Raw genomic sequence first — 25,075 nt, forward strand, 5'->3', positions numbered from 1 at the left:
TTGAGATATGTTTTCCATATATTTATAGAGTGTTTTTCAGTGTTGATTGGCTGTTATTCATGACATATAACCAATCAGATTGTGCTGTAGGCGGGACTTTGCTTGAGACCACAGAGCGATGTCTCGTATGTCAATTATTTTGTTCTTTTAATTATTATTATAATTGGTTCAAAAAACATAAATATATTAACGGAAACTTGAATCAAAAAATGCCGAATATCAAATCTGGCAAGGTTCAGAATCAGTCAGTCCCTTAAAAAACAATATTTTGACAGAATCTGTTTTTCAAGACTTGTGGTTTAAAGCTCCTCCATAACTGAAAGAGACACTCCACAAATTTTTATCACCGAAGGTCAGTTTGTGGTCGAGGGGAGTTTCTGCTCAGCATGTGAAAGCAGTTGTCTGCTGCTGTCCTTCAGGCCGGCATTACAAGCTGTAGAGTTTGAATGATGTGGGCATTTGGCATGCAGGCAGGGAGGGCGTAATGAAGAGACTTTATCAAGTCAGATTATGGGACATGAGAGATCTTGTGTTTTGACAACTTGACTCATAGTAGGGAGTAACAGTCGGGTTGTCTCAGCCTCTAATTCATATCTGACTGCTGCAAATCTCCCAATTTTATGGAAAGCCAACATTTTGGAAATGAAATATAGGGTTGACGAATATGTTTTTTTTCATGGACGACACTAGGGCTGGGCGATAAATCGATTTTATCGAGTAATTCGACTTTGTACTTATTGTCGGTTTGTTTTAATGAAAATCGATTTTCTCATCAACATCCGCCACCAGCGCCTGCCGCTGGGCTCCCGTAGTTCAGAGCGCGCGCCTCCCTCCCCCTGCGTTTGATACACAAACAACATGGCGGCGAGCGGCGCAAATCTAAAGGCGCGTGTCCACTAGATGCTATTTTCCCGCACGGCAAAGCACCGCATCTGAAAATCGCACGGACGGCGGTCACTAGCGGACCACAACATGGTCACATGACAGCACTGAGCAACAGCAGGCTGCTACGTGGTCACCTGACCAAGCTTTCATGTGGACAGTCCGGCAGACAAGTCGGATAAACACAATGGCTCGGCCGCAAACTTTCCCTTTTATTTCAAAAACATGTCAGCGAAAAGTATTTCTGAAAGCATTTGAGGTGAGAAATAATCTGTGCAGCAGCTGAATCTGTCCTCGTTTTAGGTCACTGACGCCTAGTTTAGAAGTTTGAGGACAGTTTCACGATGCGTGGAATCTCCGCACGCGGCATCCAATTTGCATAAAGTAGAAGTCAGTCTACTTTATGCAAATGAGCTGCAGCCATCTCCAGGTAAACACACCGGATCGCAGCAGGAAATGCACCGCAACCGGACCAGCATGCCACATGCGGCGCATTTCCAGCTGCAATCCCGTGTGTTTACCTGGAGAGGGCCGCAGCACATTTGCATAGAGTAGACTGGACTCCACGTGCAGAGATTAGGTAGGGGGTAAAAAAAAAAAAAGGGGATAAATCGTGAATTGGGATTTTTTGTGAAAAAAATCAGAGATTTTTTTTTAGGCCATATCGCCCAGCCCTAGACGACACCTATTATTAGTAATTAAGGAGATTGATAACTGATATTTGGAACCTATATGCATTCTAGATGTCAAAACTGAGAATAACTGCAACATTAAACTTGGCTGAAATGCCTCTTTTAATTGATGTTTTACATATTTTTGATTAAAAGAGAGCATTTCAACAGTTAGCCCAGAGTGTTGATATGTTAAACTTATTGATATTGTTAATCTTAAATTGTTGATATTTCTTTAAACTAATTACAGTTGTCTTTGGCCATGCTAAGCCGAGGATGCAGTAAGAGTGCCCCTGCAAAGGAGTGTCGTTTTGGTGGAACATTTGCATAAAAGGAGTCAAGCACTATCATTTAAATGGCTAATTCACCTAACGAGTCACGCAGGCCTGCCATTTTCAGTGTGTAGGTGACAGTTCAAAGGTTCTTGCTGTCATTATGCAGAGGAACAGATGGTAACATGCAGGGCAGAAATGACTGCCCTATAGCAACAGTCAGTGTGTGGTGAATGGAATGAATAGTGTATTTGTGATAATTATCAATAATTATTGATAGGTCAAGCTTCTCCTCCAACCCAAACTTTTACCTCCATCCTCTCCAGCTTGCCCCTCTTCACTCCCCCACCAGCTCTGGTGACCTCCATCAACTCAATCCCACCTCCCCTCACTCCTTCTTTTCTGTTGTTTGGTTGTCTTTGTTAGCATGCTGCTGTTACAAATAATTTCCTTTTAAGGAAGTTTATCTTATTAACCAGTCATAGTGTAATGGGTAAGTCATTGCTCTAGATCACAGATTGGCGGTTACAGATGCATCATAGCCAAAGTAGTGCATTTAAGATTAATTTATTTAACTGGGAATTAGTTAAAAAAAATCACCAGAAAAATGCTAAACATTGCATCCGATTAGCTCTGCTGATAATCACTCAATCCATGAATATAGAACCCCTTTAAGAAAAATTGTGTGTCTACTGCATAAGACATCATCACATGTGTGAGTCTGTGTTTGTGTGCAGCTCTAGCACTGGAGGAAATGACAAATACTTAAGTGTAAAAGAGGAGTACACGATGAACCGTCCTGGTTTCTCTGACCCAGTCCTTTCCTGCTTTCCAGAGACACAATGGGGACATTTTAACAATGGCATCGGTCAAGCACCTGAGTCATCGACGCTTCGTGGTGTCATTCCAGCTCGACAGCGTGCAGCGAGCCGATCAAGACCTTTATCGCTGCGTCACACAGTCCCCCAGGGGCTCCGGGGTCTCAAACTTTGCCGAACTTGTCGTCAAAGGTAAACGCTCTCTTTTCTTTATCTCTTATTGTTTTCCTTTTGCTCTCACTCCCCCTCCTGCCTCTGTCATCCCAACAATCAGTTTTCCTGCTGTTTTTATGATAGCGTATGATTTTCTGCTTTTCTTGGTCACAGTTGATTACAGCGTGGGATTCAAGGGTGAATTAAAAAAGAAACCGATACACCGAGGGTGTCACTTTGTGCATGATAGAGAAAATCACAGACACCTCTTTCTAATGTATTTCTGCAAAAATTCTGTAATCAGGGATGGTGTGATACTTGACTCACATGACTGGTGCATACAGTCTCTCTGCCATGTGTTGTTTTCTGAGCTGTCAAACAGACTGCCATATTGAGTTCTTCAGCTCTATGTCAAAAAGCTGTTCACTTGACTCGGACTCCTGCAGCTCCTGTCATATCATGTACCGCAGATAGTGACCTCACTCCCATTACTCACTCCAACCCCACAGCCTGACACCACTCCGACAGCACAGTAATGACATGCCTGTGGAATGGTTTGATGGCATAACAAACTCCAGCCCTCAGCAAAGTGAAGATGAGAAAGGGAAATAAGGATGTGAAAGATTCTCAATCCCTTTGTCCTCTACTGTAGGCAGCATGAGACTGATGCAAGGGCAAAACAGAGTTAGAACAAGTGCAAAAGGAGTTTTTTAAGCTATGTTAGCAGCAGGGCTCTGTGGATGTTTGGGTGGACGATCGATTTGTTGGTTTGGTCCACCACAGACTTAAAATATCTCACCAACTGATGGATGTCATGAAATTTTATCCCCCCGATGAGGAGGCCTGCTGATTTTAAACCCCTAACTTTTCCTCCAGCACCTCCATGAGGTTCACCTTTGTGATTATTTTGGATTTGATATAGAAACTCACGTTCACCTCAGTATGGATAACTTTTGTGTTTTCTATGTCTGAAAAAGTTGGAGGTTTAAAATGAAAGTTGCGACAACAGGAAGCGGCTTACTACTGCCATTCTTCTATTCTCTCATAACTAGCTTTCCAGCTTTACTAGCCAGTCAGAATTTACTCAGCATCTACACTGAGGAACCAGTAGTCATCAGGCCAAAAATGTGCAAGATCTTGTTCTCTTGCTGCCCGCTGCTTGCTTTGTGAGCAATTCAGAATCAGAGCAGCTTCCTCGCAGTCTACTAGGTTTACTTACTTTCTACAGATGTTTCTTCAAAATTTAACATGTCTTAGATGATTTCACTCCAATAAACAAGGACTGGAAGTGGTATTATGTTTGCATGTCACCTGTTGCGCTTCACCTAAAATTTACATCTGTTTGCTTCTCTCCTGTACTCTGTGCTCACATCTTATGTATTTTAGTACAGCCAAACTCCCAGTAATGCTCTTCTCATTTGGATATTTTTTTGTTTGTGTTGCCAGACAAACGGATCAAGTATGAAATACTGAATAAAAGTCAGCCCTTTAACATTATATATGCACTAACTAGCACTCAGTATCACTTCAGAGCCAAGCTGCTGCTCTACCACTAATCTGATTTTATAATGACAACATCATCATGAGTTTAAAACAATGCCGGGAATACAGAGATATTTTAGTGTAGAATCATCTCTCAGAAAAAAAAAGAAATTATAGAAAGTACTGGTCTCACACACTTTTTCGTCTGTGTCAGCTGCTGTGCGGTCAACTATTTCACACTGTGCTGTCATCACAGACGCAGAGGGAGTCTTCTTCCTGAAGGGGGCGTGGAAAACAGCACGCGAGCTGCATTTAAAGATCCCATACAGTGGAAATCCATTTTTATTGTGTTTTGTGGTTGTTATAGATATGGAGGTGTAAAATTCAAGCTGGTAAAATATGAAGACATTTAGTTCTGCTGTTCTTCAAGCCCCCCTACAACTAGCTTAACAAGCCAGTAAGAACTCAACCCTGGTGCAACCTCACATCTAACTAACCAATAGTCATCCAGCTCAAATTGTGACCACAGACACAGACAGCATGTTCTTTCTGAAGCAGACAGAAACAGCAGCAGGTCATTGATTTTCAGAGCGAAACGGCACGTTTAGAACAGGGCTAAAATAGGGATTATACAGTAGTGTTAAATTAACAATTTTTGTAGTATTCTGAGCTCAAATTGAATGAAAATGAAAGGGAAAAACTCAAAGAGACACTGTGAGGACATGTGTGATTAATTTGCTGAAAAGGGTCACAATGTGGGACCTTTAAAGCTACAAACGCTGAAACAGCCAATTTAGAACCAAGCTAAGCATTGTGAGCTGACACAGTTTGGGGACGTGGGGCGTTCATTATTTTTGCTGAAAAGAGGCATAATGTGTGTTTAAGTTTTCCTCTAATGCCATCATCTGAACAAAAATTGGCCAGACTGAATGTATGAAAAAATAATGGCATCTCCACCAGCCTAAGCTTTATTTGGTGGTAATTAGAAAATGTTCGGATGCTAAACTTAGATGGTGAGCATGGGAAGCATTATACCTACGTAGCGTCACCACATTAGGACTGTCAGCTGGATCATGTTGGCTTTAATATGTTGGTATTTTTGCTTTAAAGCACTGCTATGCCTAAGTTTGGCCTCATAGAACTGCTCACATGTCTGTAGACTCAAACTTGTTCTGTTGTGACATAAAATAAATCCCTTCCATTAATGTGGAAGCATGGGCTCATTTTAGTATTGTAACAAACTGATTGCTACTGTACAAAATGGAGCCTTCATGTTAAACTGTTATGAAACCTTCTAACCAGCAGCTGCCAGTAAACCAGGAGCCGGTGAATGCGCTGATAGAAGGCCATGAAATCCCATTTAATGTGCTCACACTCACAGGAAATAAGCACCATTGTGTCTGTGTGGTTGTTGTTGTCCGTACTTTTTATTTATTTATTTTTTTTTAATCGGAACAAAGATGTTATTTCTGGCAAAGCTGCACCATGAGCAGATGACATGGCTGGCTCTAAGTTGCGTTCAAGTCAACTGGCTGTAACTTTTCTAAATTAAACAGAAAGCAGCACTGAGAGCAATGTTTAGTTTGGGAATAGCTTTTTGTACCAAAGCAAAAAAAGACAACTATTAATGTACTGAGAAAAAATGAAGAGTGATTTAAACAAAATAAATTAACAGATAAAAATTGTATTTAGCAGAACTGCAATCAACTGAAATGAAACAAGCGAGTTGTTTTGAACTTACTCCCGCTGGCTGCTTGCCTGTGTCCTAAATTTGCCCTTTTATTATGAATGTAGTCATTGGCAGGCCAAGGATGAGCTGCTGCAGGCTATGGGAAGCAGCACAGAGTTAAGGTGAGGTTCTGGTAATGTTGATACCCCACAGAGAAGGAGGGCCATAAAAGACTGAGGAGCCTCTGCAGGAATGAGGAATTAGTCACAGCCACAGCTCTAAGTGTGATCTTTTCTCATGCTTTGTCCTCGTTTCTTTTTGCATTCCCATTCCCCGCTTACACTGTTGCCCGTGTAATTGTTCAGTGGCTTGGATCTGCCAGTAAGTGACATTTGACCGGTGGGCTCTGGGATTAATTCTTGGTTTGGCAATCTTTACTGACAGTGATGCAGAGACTCCTCTTTCATCATGGTGACCAGCTGTAGAGAAAAAGACATACGGCACTTCATCCCTCGGTTACAGAGATCATCACATTCACTGTATTGCATGCACAGCTGTTTTTCCACTCTCCACTTTAGTGAAATTTATGCAAGCCTCTGAATGCCTGGTTAATAGGTATGACTAATCTGCTATTTGAACACAGTTTGACCTGCTCACATCCTGCAGTCTCCAGAGACTCATTTAAGACTCAGTGAGCTTTAAAATAGTAAGAAATCTGTTTGCATACAATTGAATAATAAAGTCAATACCCACAATTTTACCTCCCTATATTGTTGCCCACCCGGCAGCAAACACCTTCGCCAATACAAACATGTGCTAGAACAGAAAAAACACCACTTTTCATTTTCTTCTGACAGTACCGCCATCCCCCATCGCGCCGCCCCAGCTGCTGCGTGCCGGCTCCACTTACCTGATCATCCAGCTCAACACCAACTCTATCCTGGGAGATGGCCCCATTATCAGGAAGGAGATTGAGTACCGCGCCAGCCAGTCTCCGTGGTCAGAGGTGCATGGAGTCAACATGGTCACCTACAAGCTGTGGCACCTGGATCCGGACACGGAGTACCACATCAGTGTGCTGCTGACTCGGCCTGGAGAGGGAGGAACCGGCCCTCCCGGTCCTCCTCTGGTGAGCAGGACCAAGTGTGCAGGTGAGCTTCGAGGTCTGAAAACATCCTTGTGGCTCCATCGGGTAATTAAAAACACTTAGATTATTGTTTCAGTCCGCACAGTATTTGTTACTAGGGACAGGCCGATTATTGTGGCTGGTATTTGGCATTTTTCCTATTATTGGTACCTGTTGCTCCGTCGGCCATCATTTATTCTCTCATTCAAGTCAAAGAAACAACAATGTCGTCTTCGTTGGTAATGACAGATAGAACACAAGTGCGCCCTCTACAGCAAAACTGCATACACTCAGATTTTCCTGCAAACAACCATGAAATTGAATCCAATAAATATGAAATGTAACATTTCCTTTTAACCAAAAATACAAATCCATGAATATATCAAAAAATGAATAAACTGATCATTCATGAAATATGTAAACCTTATAAAATGGCGCTTACAGTACCAATAAATTATTGACTATTATTGATGAATTAAATGCCCTACTTCAGGTGTGATGTGGCCACTTCTCTTTGTCTGTAGTTACTCTGTGGTCTCAGAAATCTATCTCAAGCAGAGACCGTATAAGATGAACAAGAAACACAAACCACTGTCAAAAACTAGGAAATTAGCTCCTCTCATCGGATCTAAGGCTATGCTAACGGCTAACAGCTATGTTAGAGGACAGCCACAGAAACAGAGTCTGGAAAACAATAATTAATAATGCTTTAAAATATGGACCTTAGTGGGCAATAAAAGTGACAGAATAGTTAAATATTAATAGACAAGAACAGCAGATGTAACTGAAGGAGACAAACTAATTCATCTCAGTCAATCTCACATAAACAGAGGAGGACGTCTTCATTTAATCACTCCTGTTTCAATTTAGCATATTCAGTTACAGTCACCCTTATTAATACAGAAGCTCAGTTATTAATGAAAGGTTCCTTGGTATCACATGCTATTAAAATATTACATGTGATGTATATCGCTTCCAAATATCAGTTATCTGTCTATCGTGACTACCAATAATCGCCATCTGCCCTGAAAAACCTTTATCAGTCGATCCTTATTTCTTACTTTTCTTTGTGAGATATTACATTTTAAGGATTTATAGAGGCTTGGAGAGCTGAATGTGTTTCAAAAGGAAAAAAACAAAACAAACTGACATAATTTAGTATAGCTCCAAACATTACTGCTGTTGCTGCTGCAAACTGCCATATACTATTCAGTCGTTCACGCCTGAAAACACCCACCCAGCTTTCATCCATATTGTATAGTATTTTTTTTTTTAAAGGTACCCTCTGGTGTTTCCTTGTAAACAAGCAGAAGTGATGTTTACATCCACTGTTAGTTTTCAAAATTCATTGTGTGTATCCTTGAGTTTTGACAAAAATGAGAAATGCTTGTTTCAAGAAGTTTCAATCCTGTTTTGTTTATATCCATTTTTATCGCAAGAAGGCTCCTTCTTTCTTTCCTCTGCGAATGTTTTGCTGGGTTTCAAGGGCGTTAGCACTACTTGAGCTCTGTACTGAGAAGTAGGAATTAACATAGGTTTAACTCTGGATTTTCAGGGTAATGATGGCGGTTCACTTTCTATCAGGTTGCATCGCTACGCTAACTCATCCTACACACCTAAATCTGCTCTGGATCAGATTAAGTTCAAAATAACTGATAAACATGTATAAAAACACAATCTGTTGACTGGTCGTATGTCTTTCTGTGCATCCTGTGGAGCTCTGTGCATAGATTGTGAAAGTCCACTTAAAGGAAGACAAGATGGTGATCATCTAAACCTTTTTCTTTCCCAAATAAGCATTGATGTCTAAGATATATATTAAAACAGAAATGTAGAGAAAGATGTAGAGTTGAAAGGACTCTAGTCTTCGTCTCTTTATTTTTTTTATCCTGTTGACAGCAAGAAATTTAAAGCAGTTTAATTATTCTACCATACAGCGATATAATTCTAAAACAGGGACAGATAAGGCACTAAATCTTTGTACTAGTTGCCCTCATAAAATTTGCATTAAGCCCACTTACCAGTTTGAAAGATGTTTTTATATTTGTTCTTTATTTGCTCTGAGGACCATTTAACATCAGCAGGTTTTCAACTGAAAGAATAAGGCTAAAACTGTCTTATAAGAATAGGATAGATCTAAGCAACACATTGATTTAATATTATAGTCACATCTACTTGTGCCGTAATGAAGGAGCATTGACACTGATAAGCCTGTTTCCAGCTTTCCTGCCTGGCTTTGGTTGCAGCAGCTGTGTTTCATTTATTTATTCCTTTTTTGTATTTCCTGTTTTGGCATTATAGTTTGTTCTTCCAGTGAGAAATATGCAGCTGTGGACATGTCCATGTTTGCAATTGATCATGTGGAGCCAACACCGCTTCTTTCATGTGAGCCCACTCATCCTGGATCGACTTAACTAGTTGACAGCCAGCTTCCTGTGACTTCTTATCGAGTTGTTAGGCTTAGTGAAGCCAGATAATGAAAAGACTTCCTCAGTATGCTGAACTTGCTTTGTAGTACATGCGCCTGTTGTTGTATTAACTAGTGCCACGCCACTGGTAAGTCTGTGCATGTTTGCCCACTAAAAAGGTCCACAGGGAGCAATCGCAATAATAGATTATTGTCTGCTTTACACCAGTTGTAGCTGTATATCTTGTAGTATGCTGCCGTTTTTGGACAGATAAGAGTCTAGTCAGTTGTGTCCTGTTTGGAATTCTGCAGGAAAATGAGATAGCTTTTTTGGACTGAGCATGGATGCTGCTCTGAAAGGACCTGTTATACAACATGCAGTGTTTAGCTGAATTACAGAGTGCAGTGTTTAGGTGAGGCACACAGAGTCAAGCATAATGGAGGCAAGTGTGGTAAACAGAAACCATGAGCATGAGGCATCAGGGTCCTCTTTCCAAACTGTTCACATTCACCACCGCAGCTGTGTTGCGTCAATTTCTAAACTATAAACGCTTGTATGTTTAATCTAGGTTCAGATAACACCTATAAGTAGGACTTAATGCACATAATAAAGCAATTCTAATAAAGATCCTCAGTTCATTGTTCTGATGCACAGCAGCCTTACAACATAACTTAAAGGAGGCTTGCGTTATGAGGCTGCATTGGTCACGATAATCTAGTAAAATTCGATCAGAGAAGAGCTGATAGACAAGTTCAGACTCAGTCGCTGCATAAATTTATCTCATGAGAAAAGGCACATTTGTTATCACTGGTGTTCTCTGAACTCTGGAGCTGAGGAGACAGAAAAGGGAGACTTTATTTGCTGCCAGCATGGCAATATTGGTTTGACGGTTATTTAAGAGATAACAGCTGGCTGACTGCAGTAGCTAGCCTAAAGCGGGTCTTCTTTGGTATCTTACTGAAGAAGACAGGATTTTAAAATTTTTTTGGGCAAGTGTCGTAAATGGAAATAATTTGTAGGTGAAAGCTTTCCTTGAGTTGTCTATAAAATATCAGAAAATACTGTAAAGGCTGATTATATATTCAAAAATCCCAGAGTGCAAAACTAATGTCAGTCATTTAAGGTTATCCCAGGTTCAGTTTACTATATCACATGACAAAAACATTTAACCCTCTGAATCCCAGGCAGTTTGTGGGCGTTCTTTTGCTCATGTCACATTTTTCCTCGCTGTAGGCTCATTTTTCAGTGCAGTATAAAGTCCTGCACCTCTGTGGAAACAGCACAACCATGACTAGAAGGAGAGAGAACTCAAACATGTCTTTTGTGCAGTGTGACACCGTTGTAATCCCATAAATCCTTTAAAAAATTTAAGGAGAATATCTTTATTTGCTTTTAAAAACTATAGATTAAATGAATCAATAGGTACAGCATCTTTCCAGTTGCTTACATGTGTTGTTAATACTGGAAGAAAAATGGTTACTCCACATGCCATAAATTGAAATTTTTACTGCCTCTACAAACAAGGCATTTATTACATTTTCCTCTTCCGTATACCATTTTGAAGCCATGCTGCCTTTATTTTTTTGTATAAGTATGTATTATGTTTCTCTCAAGCTCTCTAATTTCTTTCAATGCTTGTTTCCTGTCTGCTCTGTGTAAACACAGTCTGCAGTTCAGCAAAAAGTCACAGAATTTTTGTCTTGTGACTGTAGCTTGCATTGGAGTCATTCATGGCTTTTCAGTTGTGTCGAGGAGCACGATTTTTTTTTGTTTTTTACAGGATCTGATTTGGGAAAATGGTTTATTTTTGGAATTTTAATAAAATGGAACATGTAGAATAAAGTGGTTTTGATGAAATGTCATGATTTTCAGCTTCGATTTGAATCATTTTTATAATGTGATACATAAGTAGTTTCAGGAGTTGAAAATCTGACAGTTGTACCTCTGATTAATGGTGGAATTTTCGTGATTTTCGTGACATAATGTGCATTCCATACCCACTAAAATTGTGATTTCGGAGGGTTAACTACATAATTACAATTTGCAATTAATCAATTGCCAAAGTTTTTTGACAGATAATTTTCCAATCCCCTAACTAATAGCTAACATTTAAAAACAAACATAATTTTTCATTCAGGTTAAGGTTCTCCTTTTATCAGGCTTTTTATTTTTTTGTTTAGCATTTTGTTCTCCCTGCTCACATCTCTGCACCTCTGCCATTTGTCACAGTGCAGACACAGAACACCCAGGGAGAAGAGAAGCATACCGGGGAGCCACACCCATGGTTATTTTTAAATATATAGAGCATAGAGACTACTGTGTTGCTGCAAATCCATCCACACACACATACAAAAGATGCAGGCAGTCATTACTACTGCCTGAATCTGCAATGTGTGCATCACAGTCATGCACAAATGAAATGGAGAGCTTTGTGTTACCCAAAGGCAGTCTGTGGATTCGTGCCTTCCATGGTCATCACTCTTCTCTATGCCCAATGGTCTCCCCCTGCCACACACCATCCCTCACATATCTTCCTACCCTGCTCCACTAGAGCCTCCCTGGCCTCCTCTCCAATGACATATTAAAGCTACTCTCCTCTCCCAACAGCCAAAGACACCCCTCATTCATCAGGCACCATGAGTGAACTCACAGCCCTCTTCCCCGAGTCCCTGCACACCCCTCCCCAACTCGGGAGACACCGAAATTCACAATAAAAAGTTAAAAAAAAAGAAAAAAAGTGGATGTCAAGTAGGAGTGGTGTGGGAGGATGTGTGTGTGCTGGAGAGGGTAGTTTTTCAAAGTGAGAGAGGTAAAAATGAGGGCCAACGTGCGAGAGGTGAAGCGAGAGAGGATTCACAAGGTACGGAAATTGCTTTCACAGTTGCTGGTATCGGTGTTTGTGAAAGTCACTAAACTCAGCCTTTAATGATGTATTTACATTTCAACCACTGTGACATTAGCTTGTTCAACCATGTGTGGGATAAGTAATACTGCTGTGTTTGCTGAGCTGGTAAACAGGGCATTTAGATGCAGCACTAGTTCAATACAAAGGGAGTATAGGTGAAATTAATTTTGCCTGTCAGTGTGTCTTGTATTTGCACTTAGGTAGCTGCAAAGCTGTGTGTTTCTGATAGCTGAAATGTTTTCCTTGTAGTGCATCTGTATCTGACTGTTCTTTAGACACTTATCGATGTAAACCCTCCACCTGGTGTACCTCACCTTCGTGACCCTCCAGGAGACTCCTGGTTCCCAGAGCGCCCCTGACCCTTCCTCCAAACCATCTGGACTACACTAGTCCCACTGACCCCGCTCTCCACGGCTGAAATCCTCATCGTCCCCCTCTAGCTGCTGGCCTGATTAGGTGTAAGCCTGAGAATAGATGGTCGGGTTGTTGTGGTGATTTTCGGGGAGGTGGTAATTATCCGGCGAACAGAAGGGATATTTGGAGCCTCTTTGTATTTAGGAGGAAAGTGAAAATCCTCTCCAGGAGCGGTGTCTCGCCACCGTGACTAATCTCGCTCTTCCGTGGTCGTAGCGCAAATTTCCCCTCCTTCCCAAACATGTTGGCTAGCCGACTCCACCGTGCACATACACATCCTGGTGGAGGCGAGCTGTCCTGGTGCGGGTGCTGTAAAACTAATGGCCGTGAATGTGAACACGCTCTCCGCCTGGCTCTGATGGCCATCCAGGTGTGCTTGATGAGCCATTGCTGTGATTATCAGCACGGTGCATTAGCACAGCTTGAATCCCCTCAAGTAAATCGCAGAGGAGAGGCGAACATTTGTACTGCAGGTGGTCCCCAAACTATGTTAATGGGCCTCCACCTGCTGCTGGGTCACTGAACCTTCTGGAAAGCCCCAGCCCATGATGCTCTTGCTCTGCTAAAAGGAGCCAACACTGGAGCCCGACTAAAATTAGCCACATTAGGAACACAAGTGCTCTGCCTTTCTTGGCATCTCGTTCATCATGTCTTCCATCCGGAGCCAGAATTTCCTATATGTGCACATTTGGGATGTTTTGGATTTATGCTGCTTTGGTTATGGGCGCATGTCCGTTTAAATTTGGTTTTCCCATCTGACGCAGATCCCCTTCACGCAATCGAAGGCAGCTCTGCTGTCCCATGTCACAGTTTTAGGGGAGATAATAAACCAGAACCTGTCACATCCACTCTAACTTCTAATCTCCAGGGATCAACATGGTGCTCTGGGCTTTTGGCCATGTTGGGACGGCTGCAGTTTTCATGCCACAGGGTGCCAGAGAGTGGGTGCTCGTGGCATACAGACAAATTGGACGAGGCAAGGGGCCGGGCCTGGCACAAATGTTCACTTTGAGAAAGCCCATAATGAGCACACTGTGGCCTCTTTGGTGCTGCTTTCATCAACTCAGCAGTTAAATGCCTCTCTTTATTTAGCTCTCACACTTTGGAGACTATCAACTGCACCATTAAGACAATCCTCAGTCACAGTGAACAATGGAACATTAACATTTCTTACTTTGCGATTACTGTGCCCACCCATTTATCTGCTGTCACATTAGTCTGGCTGAGGTTCAGATCAATGCTCTGGTCATATTTCTATCTAGTGTGAGATGCCAGACGGCAAATTAAAAGAGAAAGCTGGTGACTGCAGAGGCCTTCAGCATAGATTGGAAGTGTCATAAAATTTCAAGTGCTGGGAACAGAGTGTGTGTGTGTGTGTTCATGTAAAATGGATAAAAAAGGAAGAAGAGATAAATAGATAAAAGACTGATGTGGACATTGAGTTAAATAATAGTTTCATACAACCAATGTGTGTGCATAGTGTGTGATTGTGTGTCCTTGCACAGACCGCCTTTCAAACCCAGTTTCTTAGATAATTCTTGTTTTAATGCATTGGCCCCTGCTCAGTGATGCATTAACTGCTTTATTTAAGTTCCCTGCACTAATCTGTGCTGCGGTGAGAATCCCTCTGAGTGTGCGAGTCAGTGAGCGAATGAAGACCTTGGCCGGCAACCTCAAACTCCACTGATCTCTCCCTGTACCCCATATCTCTGCTGTCATTCCCTGCCTCCCTGGCCCATTACTCAACATGCCCTATTAAAAGAATAAAGCCATACAATACATTATGTAGCATATTGCTTGACAAAAAGGCATTGATTGTGTTAATAATGGCCCCGATAAATGCCTCCATTGATATGGAGGATGTCCTTGGCTTAACTTGGCCTCTGTTCAGTTTCGGACGTCCTCCTGAAACACTGGCTGGTCTGTGCCTCGGTGTATAGAGGCCCTCTGTATCTTTCAGTGAGCCACTAGATTTAATGGGGATATCAAAGACAGAGATGTTGTTCTTTCAGGATGAGTCAGTGAAAGTCAGGGTTAACCCAGCAATGACCAGAATTAACTTGGTGCCTTCTAAAAATATGCGTCAGGCCGTTGCGATGACCCAGCAGTAAAACTGACCAGCGGAAGTGAATGTCCTTGCATAGCGCTGGCATTTTTGTGTGCGGATCAAACCTTAAGGCAACGAAAGTCTAACTACTGGATAGTCAATTTGCTCTGTGACATGGAGGAGGGGACTGGTGGGAGTGCGACAGCAACCCGCAGCCTGTCCGATTAATTAGCGCAGTTGGCATGCGTTCCTGCTCTGCCGCCGGGGACGGGGGTGTGTTGTGCTGGCAGCAAACTGTTGTGGTGGGGCAATATGGCGGCACATAGGAGAGGAAGGGCTGAAAAACTGCCAGCATAGTCCTGGGACACCAGCAGCACTGTCATTGGCAGGGTTTACTGTCTAAAATGAGGTATTTTACAATCCAGCAAAGTTACCTGTGTTTTTATTTTCTAAAATGCAATATTGTGCCTTTAGGAGGGTCCTGATTCTTCTCTCTTGTTTTTTTCTTCCCCTCCCAGAACCCATGCGCGCATTGCGAGGCCTCCTAGCGACAGATATCCAGTCCCGGCAGTTGTCCCTGCAGTGGGAGAATTTGGCGTTCAACCTGACACGCTGCCACACCTACTCAGTGTCCCTGTGCTACCGCTACACCATGGCGGGAGGAGGCGGAGGCCACAACACCACCGTGCGCGAGTGCCTGGCGGTGGAACACAATGCCTCACGCTTCACGCTGCGTGATCTGCCACCCTACCATGGCATCCATGTCCGTCTGTCACTGGCAAACCCAGAGGGGAAGAAAGAGGGCAGAGAGGTCACCTTTCAGACCGAGGAGGACAGTAAGTTCTGGGAGCAGGGGACAGAAAAGGATAGCGTTAAAGCACAGCACAGGAAAGTCAAAAGTGTCATTGTAAAATGGTAACATTTGGGAAAACTGTCACCTAAATAGCTGCTAATCGGGTACAACTTGCAAATATTAATGCTTTCAATTACAACATTCCTGGAATAAATCATTTCCTACTTTATTAAGGATATAATTTTCAGTTTTTGTTGAAACTGTTTTTTAACTGAACTCCATGTTGATTTCAGAGGATGTAGTTTGTTGTCTGACATTACCTTTCTACAGCAGTTTCAACAAAAATATAACAGTATTAACCTTGGTAAAAGTGCGATTTATTTCAGGACTGTTGCATTAGACAGCCCCAATAAGTGTGTAGAAGTGTAACTGCTAATATTAACCCTCTGAACCTCAAGCAGGGCAATTTTTTGCTCTTGTCACTTCTTTTTAATGCACTGTCGCTGCTATATAAAGTTCTGCATCTCTATGGAAACAGCACAGCCATGGCTAGAAGCAGAGAGAATTCAAATGTGTCTTCTGGCCAGTTTAACAAAGTTACAGTGCCATAACTGATTAGAAAACAAACAAATAAACAACAAAAACAAAAACATATTTTTATGTATCATAAATTTTTATGATTATCCCAAAAAAGGAAAAACCTGGAATCACCACATACAAAGTACCCAAAGTTGTTATGTATAATGCAGAAAAATGGTTACTCTAAATACCATAGATATTTTATGACTTACGTTTTTAATGAGTATCATGGTTGGCTCCTATCTGCTCTGTGTTTACACTGCCTGCAGTTCAACCAAATAGTGCATAATTTTCTTAGATGACTGTTGGTCACAACTGAGTCGCAACAGATTTTTTTGTTATAATTACATATTCTGAATTTTTAAATAGACTTACAATAAAAGGATTTTTTCATGAAATATCACAATTATAAGATTTTCTTTTTTTTTTTTTTAACCAACAAAACTGCATATCACACATGATTAGTTAAAGTGGTTAAAAATCTTGAAATTCTTTGTGTTTTTACGTTTTCTGGCTCTGATAAATGGTGTAATTTCGACAGTTTTATTACAGATAAACACAACTTTCAAACCCACCAGCTGGTTTTGGGGTTCAAAAGGTTAAAGCAGCCAATGAACTGCTAATTGAGTGTATTTACACACCATTTGAAGTACTTAAAGGATGCTTCTTTTTTTTGCTTTTTATCTAATTTTATTAAAAAAAACATTGAATATCGCATTGTATATTATGTGAATGGTCACAACAATGCGTAGTGTTCAGTAAATTGTGACAGTACATTTAAGCATGTCAGGTATATTTTTAGAAATAACAAATTTAAACTTGTTAGGTTATATTTGTAATGCCGGTTTCTTAATTGCACTACATAAAAAAACAGTGGCTTGACTTGACGTTGTTTTGTTGTTATGCAAAAGGACCAAATGGCATCCAGCTTCATATGAATACTGCCTTCTCAGCCTGTTCTTCACAGAGACTTGGGTGTCATTTGTTCAGTTTTAAGTCTGTTCTTAGCTCTTGGTCTTGTAAATGTGACGTGTGAAATGTACCAGAATATCTCAAAATGTTTAAATGTTCTCACAATAAATGTCAGAGCAGACACTATCCAGAACAAGACGTCCCATTACCAGACATTTATTGTTAGATTATCCTGTATATGTTATGATTTTGAGGCTTTTAGGTTTCTGTGAACATAAATCCACTGTAACATTAGTGGATAAAATACACGAATCCATATATCAATCAGGTTTTGTTAGTATTTTATACACACTCCTGCCAGCGCCTCTGTCTTTCGTATAGAAAGGGTGACCGTCTGACCGAGGCTGAATCAGCATTACAAAAGATCCTTTTCATTTTCAAATGAAAATGAGATAAAAGAGAAAACATTATATCTGAGACTCCGGCAATCCTGAGATAGGATTTTGTGCTTGTTTCTTATCTCCTATTATTCCTTTGTGCTGCAGCACGTTGTCAGCATGGCGGCTGAGGGGGAGAAATCAATTCTGTCATGAAAAAATCTACACAAACAAGATTTTTCAGAAAGAGATACATAGAAAAAAAGATGAAAAAGATCAACAGAGAGCCAGATAGCAAGTGAATTTTTTTTTTTGCTTTGATAAAGACGAATATATGTATATATACATACAGTATACGCCAATTATAAACATTTTTTCCCCCCAAAAGCCTTAATAAGCAACTTTGTCCTCCAGACTAACTCAATTCCAAAATAACAGTCGACTCGGCTGTTTGGCTCTTGCTTTAGCCCCCGGCCTGAATCTCACATAACAGTCTTCCTCTGTACTGTGCTCACACAGACCGTGGGGATGTGGACTGAAACTGAATGGCCCAAAAAACAGCTGAATGTTGGGGCGTTCACAGTCACATTTACTAGCAAGCAACTGGCACATTCATCAATACATTTAAACTCTGATTGGAGATAGATATAAAATTATAATGTTTTTTTTCTCTCATATTTTCTTGCTCCTGCCTGTGTTGTAGTTACATAATTTATGCAGTTCATAAATTAACTGCAGCCTTATCTGATGCTCTCTGGCTGCTGAGCATTGTTCTGGGCCGCTGTGACGTTCGCCTCCGTGATGTTGATGCTAGACGCTCATTGTGGGATTAGCACTTCAATTTCCCTGACAAATGTTTGTTCTGACAATTTCTCATAGTACCCGGAGGCATTGCACCGGAGTCACTCACCTTCACCCCGCTGGATGACATGATCTTCCTGAAGTGGGAGGAGCCTGTTGAGCCCAACGGCCTTATTACACAGTATGAGGTGAGACAATGAATTTCTCTGTTGATTACGTGCTAGCTTGACCTACATATTGGGACAATCGAATTAATAGGTGTGCATAAATGTTATGTTTGACTTTTAACTTGGACAAGGTGTTGTTACTGAAATATATACCTATCCAAATCCATTGCCAAGCAAGATAAAGCCTCTATCTAAATCTTTAATCTCAAAACCAAGAGGCAGGTTTCTTTACAATAAATCACCAAAATGGCACCCTTATCAGCGACAGAATCTATTTAAACAGAAAAAAACAAAAGTGATTTTGACTTTTCCATGGTCCTTGAACTGATCATGTGTACTACATGACAGTTACATCAGGAAAATTAATAAAATCTAAGCTCAAAATTGTGATATTTCATCAAAATCCTTTTATCTACGTGCCATAAGTTAAATATTTGCACTAGATCCTGTAAAAAATAAAAAACTTCTCTGCTCCTCGGTGCAACTGAGAAGCCTTGACTGACTAACAGTTACGTGACACAAATCCAGACACTTTTTTCAGATGAGCTGTCGGCTGTGTTTACACAGAGCCAGGAGGAGATGACGAGAGGGATTGAGAGCTAAATAAAACATATTTTATCAATAAAAGAAGTGCAGTATATCTCAGAAACGGTGTGCAGTGGAGCAAGTTGTTAGTGAGTTGTTGGAGGATACATTCAGCATGGTGAAACATCTTGATGTCCTGAGAAGCTTGAAAAAGTAGAGGTTGTAAGAAGTAAAATGTAAAATATAGTCTGTTGAGCCACATGTATTCCAGTACTGGAAACACCTGTAGGTCCTTGATTGCTGTTTTTTTTTTTTTTTTTTTTTTTCAATTTTTGTAAACCACAAAATCAAAGAAACTTGTGCAACTTTGTATACAAGAGACGTTTCTGAGTACTCTCTACTTCTATCCATGATTGTGCTGTTTCCATAGAGATGCATCATTTTTATAGCAGTGAAAAAATGAGCCCACAGTGAGTGAAAATCTGACGGGAGCAAATAAAACACCAAAAATTGTTCAGTGGTTCAAAACTCAAATGAAGCAGCATCAAAGACTGACTGCCGCACAGTTGGGGAAAATTTCACGACGGATGTTCTATCTTGAACCTTTCTTTATGTAACTTGTGTTTCCTCACAGTGTATTTAGCTAATTCCTGCGTTTGCCCTGGGGGGCCCAAGCACTCAATTAGGTTGCCACTGTAGGAAGCTACCTAGTCAGCCGGTAATTAGCTTTGCAGCCTAAGTTAGTGCAAATAAACACACAAACATACCATTTGCTCCTGTGTTTATGGCTTTGGAAGACCTGAAATAAAAACCTTGAAAGGATCCTTCAAACTTTTTTTAATATTATGTAGCACTCCCACTCAAAAACACAGTTAAAGGCTCTCTCTTGTCATTGATAAACCCTTGAAAACTCTGTGTATCAAAATTGAATGTTTAGAAGTTTGTGTTTCTTCATGAAAATAATCCACTCCTACTGATTCTAGGTGGAAATGCTTAGACATGGTGTTGACTGCTTACTTTACTCAAAATGTGTCTTCTAGCATATAAAGAAACACCATATGGATATGTTAACATGGTTAAAAAAAGAAACAGATTTTCAACTGAAAGGATCTTTTAAACAAAAGCCATGACAGATGAGAAGCCTACTGAGGCATGGAAAAGTTAAAACTCAAACATTCACAATACCATAACTGCTGGGACAAATGAATGGATGATCACTGGAGATGATATGTGCAGTAAAACCTGGATGTGGATCACACACGTGCAGAAGGATGCGACATGGCCCACACAAGCATCCTGATAAAAGGAGCTTGACACCCTGCAGTCACCTCTGACAGAATCTTCCTCTGAGATTCTGAGTGACAATGAACTCTGGCAGCCATCCAAGGCGGCAGCTCTCCAGAATGTGCAATGCCACAAGGGTGCAAGGGGGACCATTCTGCTACAAATTCAAATTAAACTTTGCTGTCGTCAGACAACCTGCATGAGTCACCTCGGTAGGAGAACTTTAATGCAATTAACAGGCAGCTGGTTAGTGGTCATGGAGGAAGAAAAGCTTATTGACACGGCCGTCGAAGCAGGAAGAGAACACTTGAGTGGGGCCAGATGGTAACTTATACAATCCACTCACTAGGACAGTAGACAAGAGTAATTCAACCGAAATAAATGAAAGCTCTATGCAGATGAAAAGGCAGTTCCAGCAGATTAATAAAAGTGGCTGCTAACCTAAAAAGATACTCACGGTTTCAGCAACACTCCCAGTTTAGACACCAGCTCTGTATCTTCTGGAGGCTGGAATACATCTGCAATGATTACAGAGCTATTGACACAGGTGGCAAAGCGCTAATGCTTGTTAATACTAACAACATACATGAACCGTATGCTTAGGCGAGTAGATGAAAAGGAGACTACTGTTGGGTGAGCACATTTATCAGGTTATTTGCATTACACGTGTGGTTGGCCTAATGCACATAATGCATAATCATATACACAGTTAAGCCCAACATTATTCATACCCATGCCAAGAGTTGAATTTAAAGCAAATTTTTGTTCGACCAATAATTTTCTTCTGGCTAGAAATGATATAAATGTCAAAAGATGGTAGGATGTTGTATTAAAGAGGTTCCTGAAAAATTAGTTTTTATTTTTACTATAAAGTTACGAAATTGTGCATATCCTATCATGATCAATGGTTAAGCCTTTATTTGCCACCAGATCAGTCAAGCAGTTTCTTCTAATCACTAACAGTCTTTCTGCGTGTCTCCACTGGGACTTTGTTCCTCTTTGTGATGATCTCCAGATCTTTGAGGTTGAAGGTTTCCTCTCCATCACTCTGGTCTTCAGTTCCTTCGCAGATTCTGTATGGATTCAGATCTGGACTCTGGCTGGGCTGACTGCCTGCTGTTTTCCTCCACAGTCTTCATGTGCTCTTCTTTTCTCATGATGCTGTTTACACTTTGACAAGGTGGCCGATCCCTCAGCTGAAAAACCCCCAAAAAGCGTCTTTCACCAAAATACTCAACCGTGTAGATGCTTTTCTTGTCAATGAATGCTTCTCCTTTCTTTTGCCATATGAAAGCCACATCTCCACGTCCAAACAGCTCAATTTTCATCTTTGACCACAGAACTGATGATCAAAATCTTTCTTCTTAGTGCAGCTGAGTTTTTGTGTGTCTGTCTTGGAGAAGTGGAGTTATTGTTACTGGGCTGCTGGAGTGTCTGTCTTGAGATCTTGCTACCAAAATTGCTCAGATTCATTGGGATGTTGGTGCTGATGCTTGGATTCTTCTTGGCCTTTACCATTCTTGCCTGTCTAGGGATCACTTTCGATTTCCTATCACACTCTTCAAGATTTTTACCACTGTAGAACTCCTTGTACTTTTTGATTACACTTTGCAGTGTGGCCACTGGCACTTGAAAACACTTGATATGGCTTTAAAGGCTTTCCCTGTCTTGTTGCACAGCTCTCGCAGTGATGGACTCTAATAGCAGCTTACTCAGCTCTTTGGTTTTAACCACGACTTGCAATTGTCTGTTAACCGACTAGAGAAAGACTGCATCAGTTGTTCTCAGTTTATAGCTTATTAGAAGGCTTTAAAACATAATGGAAATTAGTAGGACCATTTGGAGTGGGACAGAAGCTGAATTTTCTGAAGCAAGTGGTATGAATATCTTTGAATATGGCATTTTTTAACACCTAACATCTAATTTCCAGCAAGAAGAAATCTATTGGTCAAATAAAAATAATCACTGTGAATCCAAAATTGTCATGTTGTAGTCAGAAAGAATGAGATAGAATTCCATCTTTTGAGGAAAATGTGTAATTAGAGTATTCTGGGTTTTCAGCAGTTGCATTTAAAGTGTCTTGTTTAGACAGTTTGTAAATGGCTTTTAAACTGCCACCCCACTAATATTCAAACAGCATATAGCCATCATGCCCATATCCACTTTGCACTCATTATTTGTTCCAGCACAAGACGATCTCCAACAACACGACAAAATGTGCCTGTTATGTGGGTATTTTTGTGCCGAGTGCAAAAAAGTACTTCCCTCTCTATTGGATGAGCCATTTTCAGTATCACTGCGACTGGCACAGTAAACATACAGTATGTGCTTAATCACCAAACCACTCTATTTTTTGCAGCCAAATCCTTTAGCACATGGTTCACTGTGCCTATATTAACAAAAATAGCAGCGATGGTTAGATACGCTCTCTGGTTTGGGCTTAAGAGTGGTCTTGTCCCCTTGAAATACAGCCTGGCACCGCTATTCAATAATTCCCATGCATCTGTTGTGCCGTAGGGCTCCCATTTAGCTAGATAATGATTTTCTGTTTACTGTATACCCCGTTTCTGTGGTGAGTCATCAGTAGGGCCTGTCTGCCTATCCTCAAGTCTTCTTCCCTTGGCCTCTCCTCTCCTGCAATGTTGCCTCAAGGATATTATTAAATAGGATTTTTTTGGTTTGACATATAAAGTGGAGACTGCGCAGGATTTTTTACTCTATAATGTGTTGAGCTCCCTCAACTGACAGAGAAAGCTTTATAAAGAGCTGTAGAAATCCTCTTCATTTTTCTCAGATTAAACCATTGACCACTCTGCCTGAGCCTATCGACCGCACTACTGTCCTGCGAGTCCTCCTCGTTGCTCTGTGCAGCGTCTGGCATCCTTTATGTCTGCCTTTGTGGCGGAAACACAGCGGCCCGTCTGTGTTTAGTCACCGGATAGCTCATAATTCTATCTTCACACTAAGCAGGCATGAGCAGGCATTAAGCTCTTCTTATGATAATCAGCAAAGCCTTTGGTTTGGCTTGAGTGGCATCTTCAGTGTGTGTGGCGTGCATGCAATACATGCACATGAGCTTATACGGAACGTAGTGTGTGCTCTTTTCCTCCATAGAAGTGGATCTCTTCCAGCTCTAATGTACATCCTAATATGCTCACCCTTGTCTGATTGCAGTAAGGTCATCTCATTTAGCTCTCCACCATTTCAAAGAGTAGAAGTGGAAATTCTCATGAGGTACCGACGAGGCAAATCACCTCTTGTGGAAAAACTTTATAAAAGGTTTCACTTTTAAAAGACACTCAAGCGCAGCAATTTCTGAACGTTAATAAGTTAATTGAACCCATAAACACTTAACGGCATTGATTTAAACACTTGAATATAGTTTTTACTGTGTGGTGTCCCCACTCTGTGGCCTTTTAGAAAGTATTACTCGGAAAATCATTTACCACTCACAATACTTCTTTGAAAGACTTGACTTGACTGATCAAAAACTCTAAAATTAACTGAAATTTGTTGCACAAAATCTGTGCAAGTACTACTGTTTTTCTTTCTCACCTGACAACAGATCAGTTACCAGAGTATCGAGTCGTCTGATCCGGGCATCAACGTCCCAGGACCCAGAAGAACAGTGTCTAAGCTCAAGAACGAGACGTACCACATGTTCTCCAACCTCCACCCCGGGACGACTTACCTGATCTCTGTGCGAGCACGAACAGCAAAGGGCTTCGGCCAAACTGCTCTCACAGAAATCACCACTAACATCTCAGGTACGACCTCCACCGAATTACTGGGTTGTGGTGTCGCATGAAAGCAGCCATAAAATAGAAACCTGGTAACAAGCTTCCTTCCCATGTCGAGGTTGCCTTCTGTGTGCCATCACTGCTTATCACTAATGCAGCATGCAGGTACAGCACTGAGGCTTCACCCACAGTGTGCTATAATTAGGATGCAGGTTTTCTCTCTTTTGACCTCGGTATCTTCTCCTCTTGCTGTGACAAAACTGCCGCTCCCAGAGTGTAAGAGCTATTTTCCATTGGCTTTTTTTTTTTTTTTTTTTAAACTAGTGGCGCACTGTCATCTCATAGTCCTCGAGACATAAATTAACTCATAGGAGGCAGAGGAACACCACAGAGGGGACACTGCTGTGTGTTATGTATAAAGAAAAGATGCAGTGCATTCCTGGGACCGGAATGTCACTTCTGAGAGTCTCAGAGCTTATTACTGGTGATAGAAATCCTGCCTTTCGTGTTTCTATTTCCTTTTAATGATGCATTTGTGCTTGTTAAGGGATGGGATTACACCTCTTAGGAACACACAACACGGCCACTCCCACCCGGTCTCACTCACACGTTTACTCCCCCTCTCCCCTCTGCTGCCCTCATTTCTTTACAAAGAAGTCCGGTTTGTTTAATTATAGATCTAGTGCACAATCACAGCTTACTGGCAGTGTGTCAGACAGGATTCTGGCACGAAGCCAGACCGCAGATAGAGTCCAAAAGTCTTTTCAGATCATCCTCAGCCTCCTCCACTGGCCCACGGTGCAGAACATTCACTTACACTGAGCGTCTCTCAAATCGACACTGACAGCCAGCAAACACTGAACACCTTCAGCAGCTACTACTGTCAGCATCTTCAAGCAACACCCACCACAGAGTTTCCTTCCCTCTTTTTAGTTTGACAGAAACCTTTAATATCGACAAATGCTCACCCAATTTGCCTTAATGCCTCACCTTAATTGATGTCAGCTCCCTTTCTACTGCCGTATTAGCAAACTACTTTTTAATATAATA

The 25,075-nt window shown here is 41.2% G+C and overlaps 1 protein-coding gene across 4 annotated transcripts in view; it reads left to right on the top strand.

Moving 5' to 3' along the window:
• Positions 1-25,075, top strand: part of ptprub (protein tyrosine phosphatase receptor type Ub) — a 199,682-nt gene that overhangs the window by 127,348 nt on the left and 47,259 nt on the right. For all 4 annotated transcript variants that reach the window (XM_055013822.1, XM_055013823.1, XM_055013824.1 and 1 more), the window contains exons 6-10: positions 2,661-2,835; positions 6,805-7,098; positions 15,366-15,683; positions 18,388-18,497; positions 23,851-24,052. In XM_055013822.1, coding sequence (XP_054869797.1) covers positions 2,661-2,835; positions 6,805-7,098; positions 15,366-15,683; positions 18,388-18,497; positions 23,851-24,052 — 1,099 coding nt within the window. The remainder of the gene's footprint in view (positions 1-2,660; positions 2,836-6,804; positions 7,099-15,365; positions 15,684-18,387; positions 18,498-23,850; positions 24,053-25,075) is intronic.

The sequence above is a fragment of the Amphiprion ocellaris genome, chromosome 9, assembly GCF_022539595.1.
Source record: "Amphiprion ocellaris isolate individual 3 ecotype Okinawa chromosome 9, ASM2253959v1, whole genome shotgun sequence".
Classification (NCBI taxonomy): Eukaryota; Metazoa; Chordata; class Actinopteri; family Pomacentridae; genus Amphiprion; species Amphiprion ocellaris.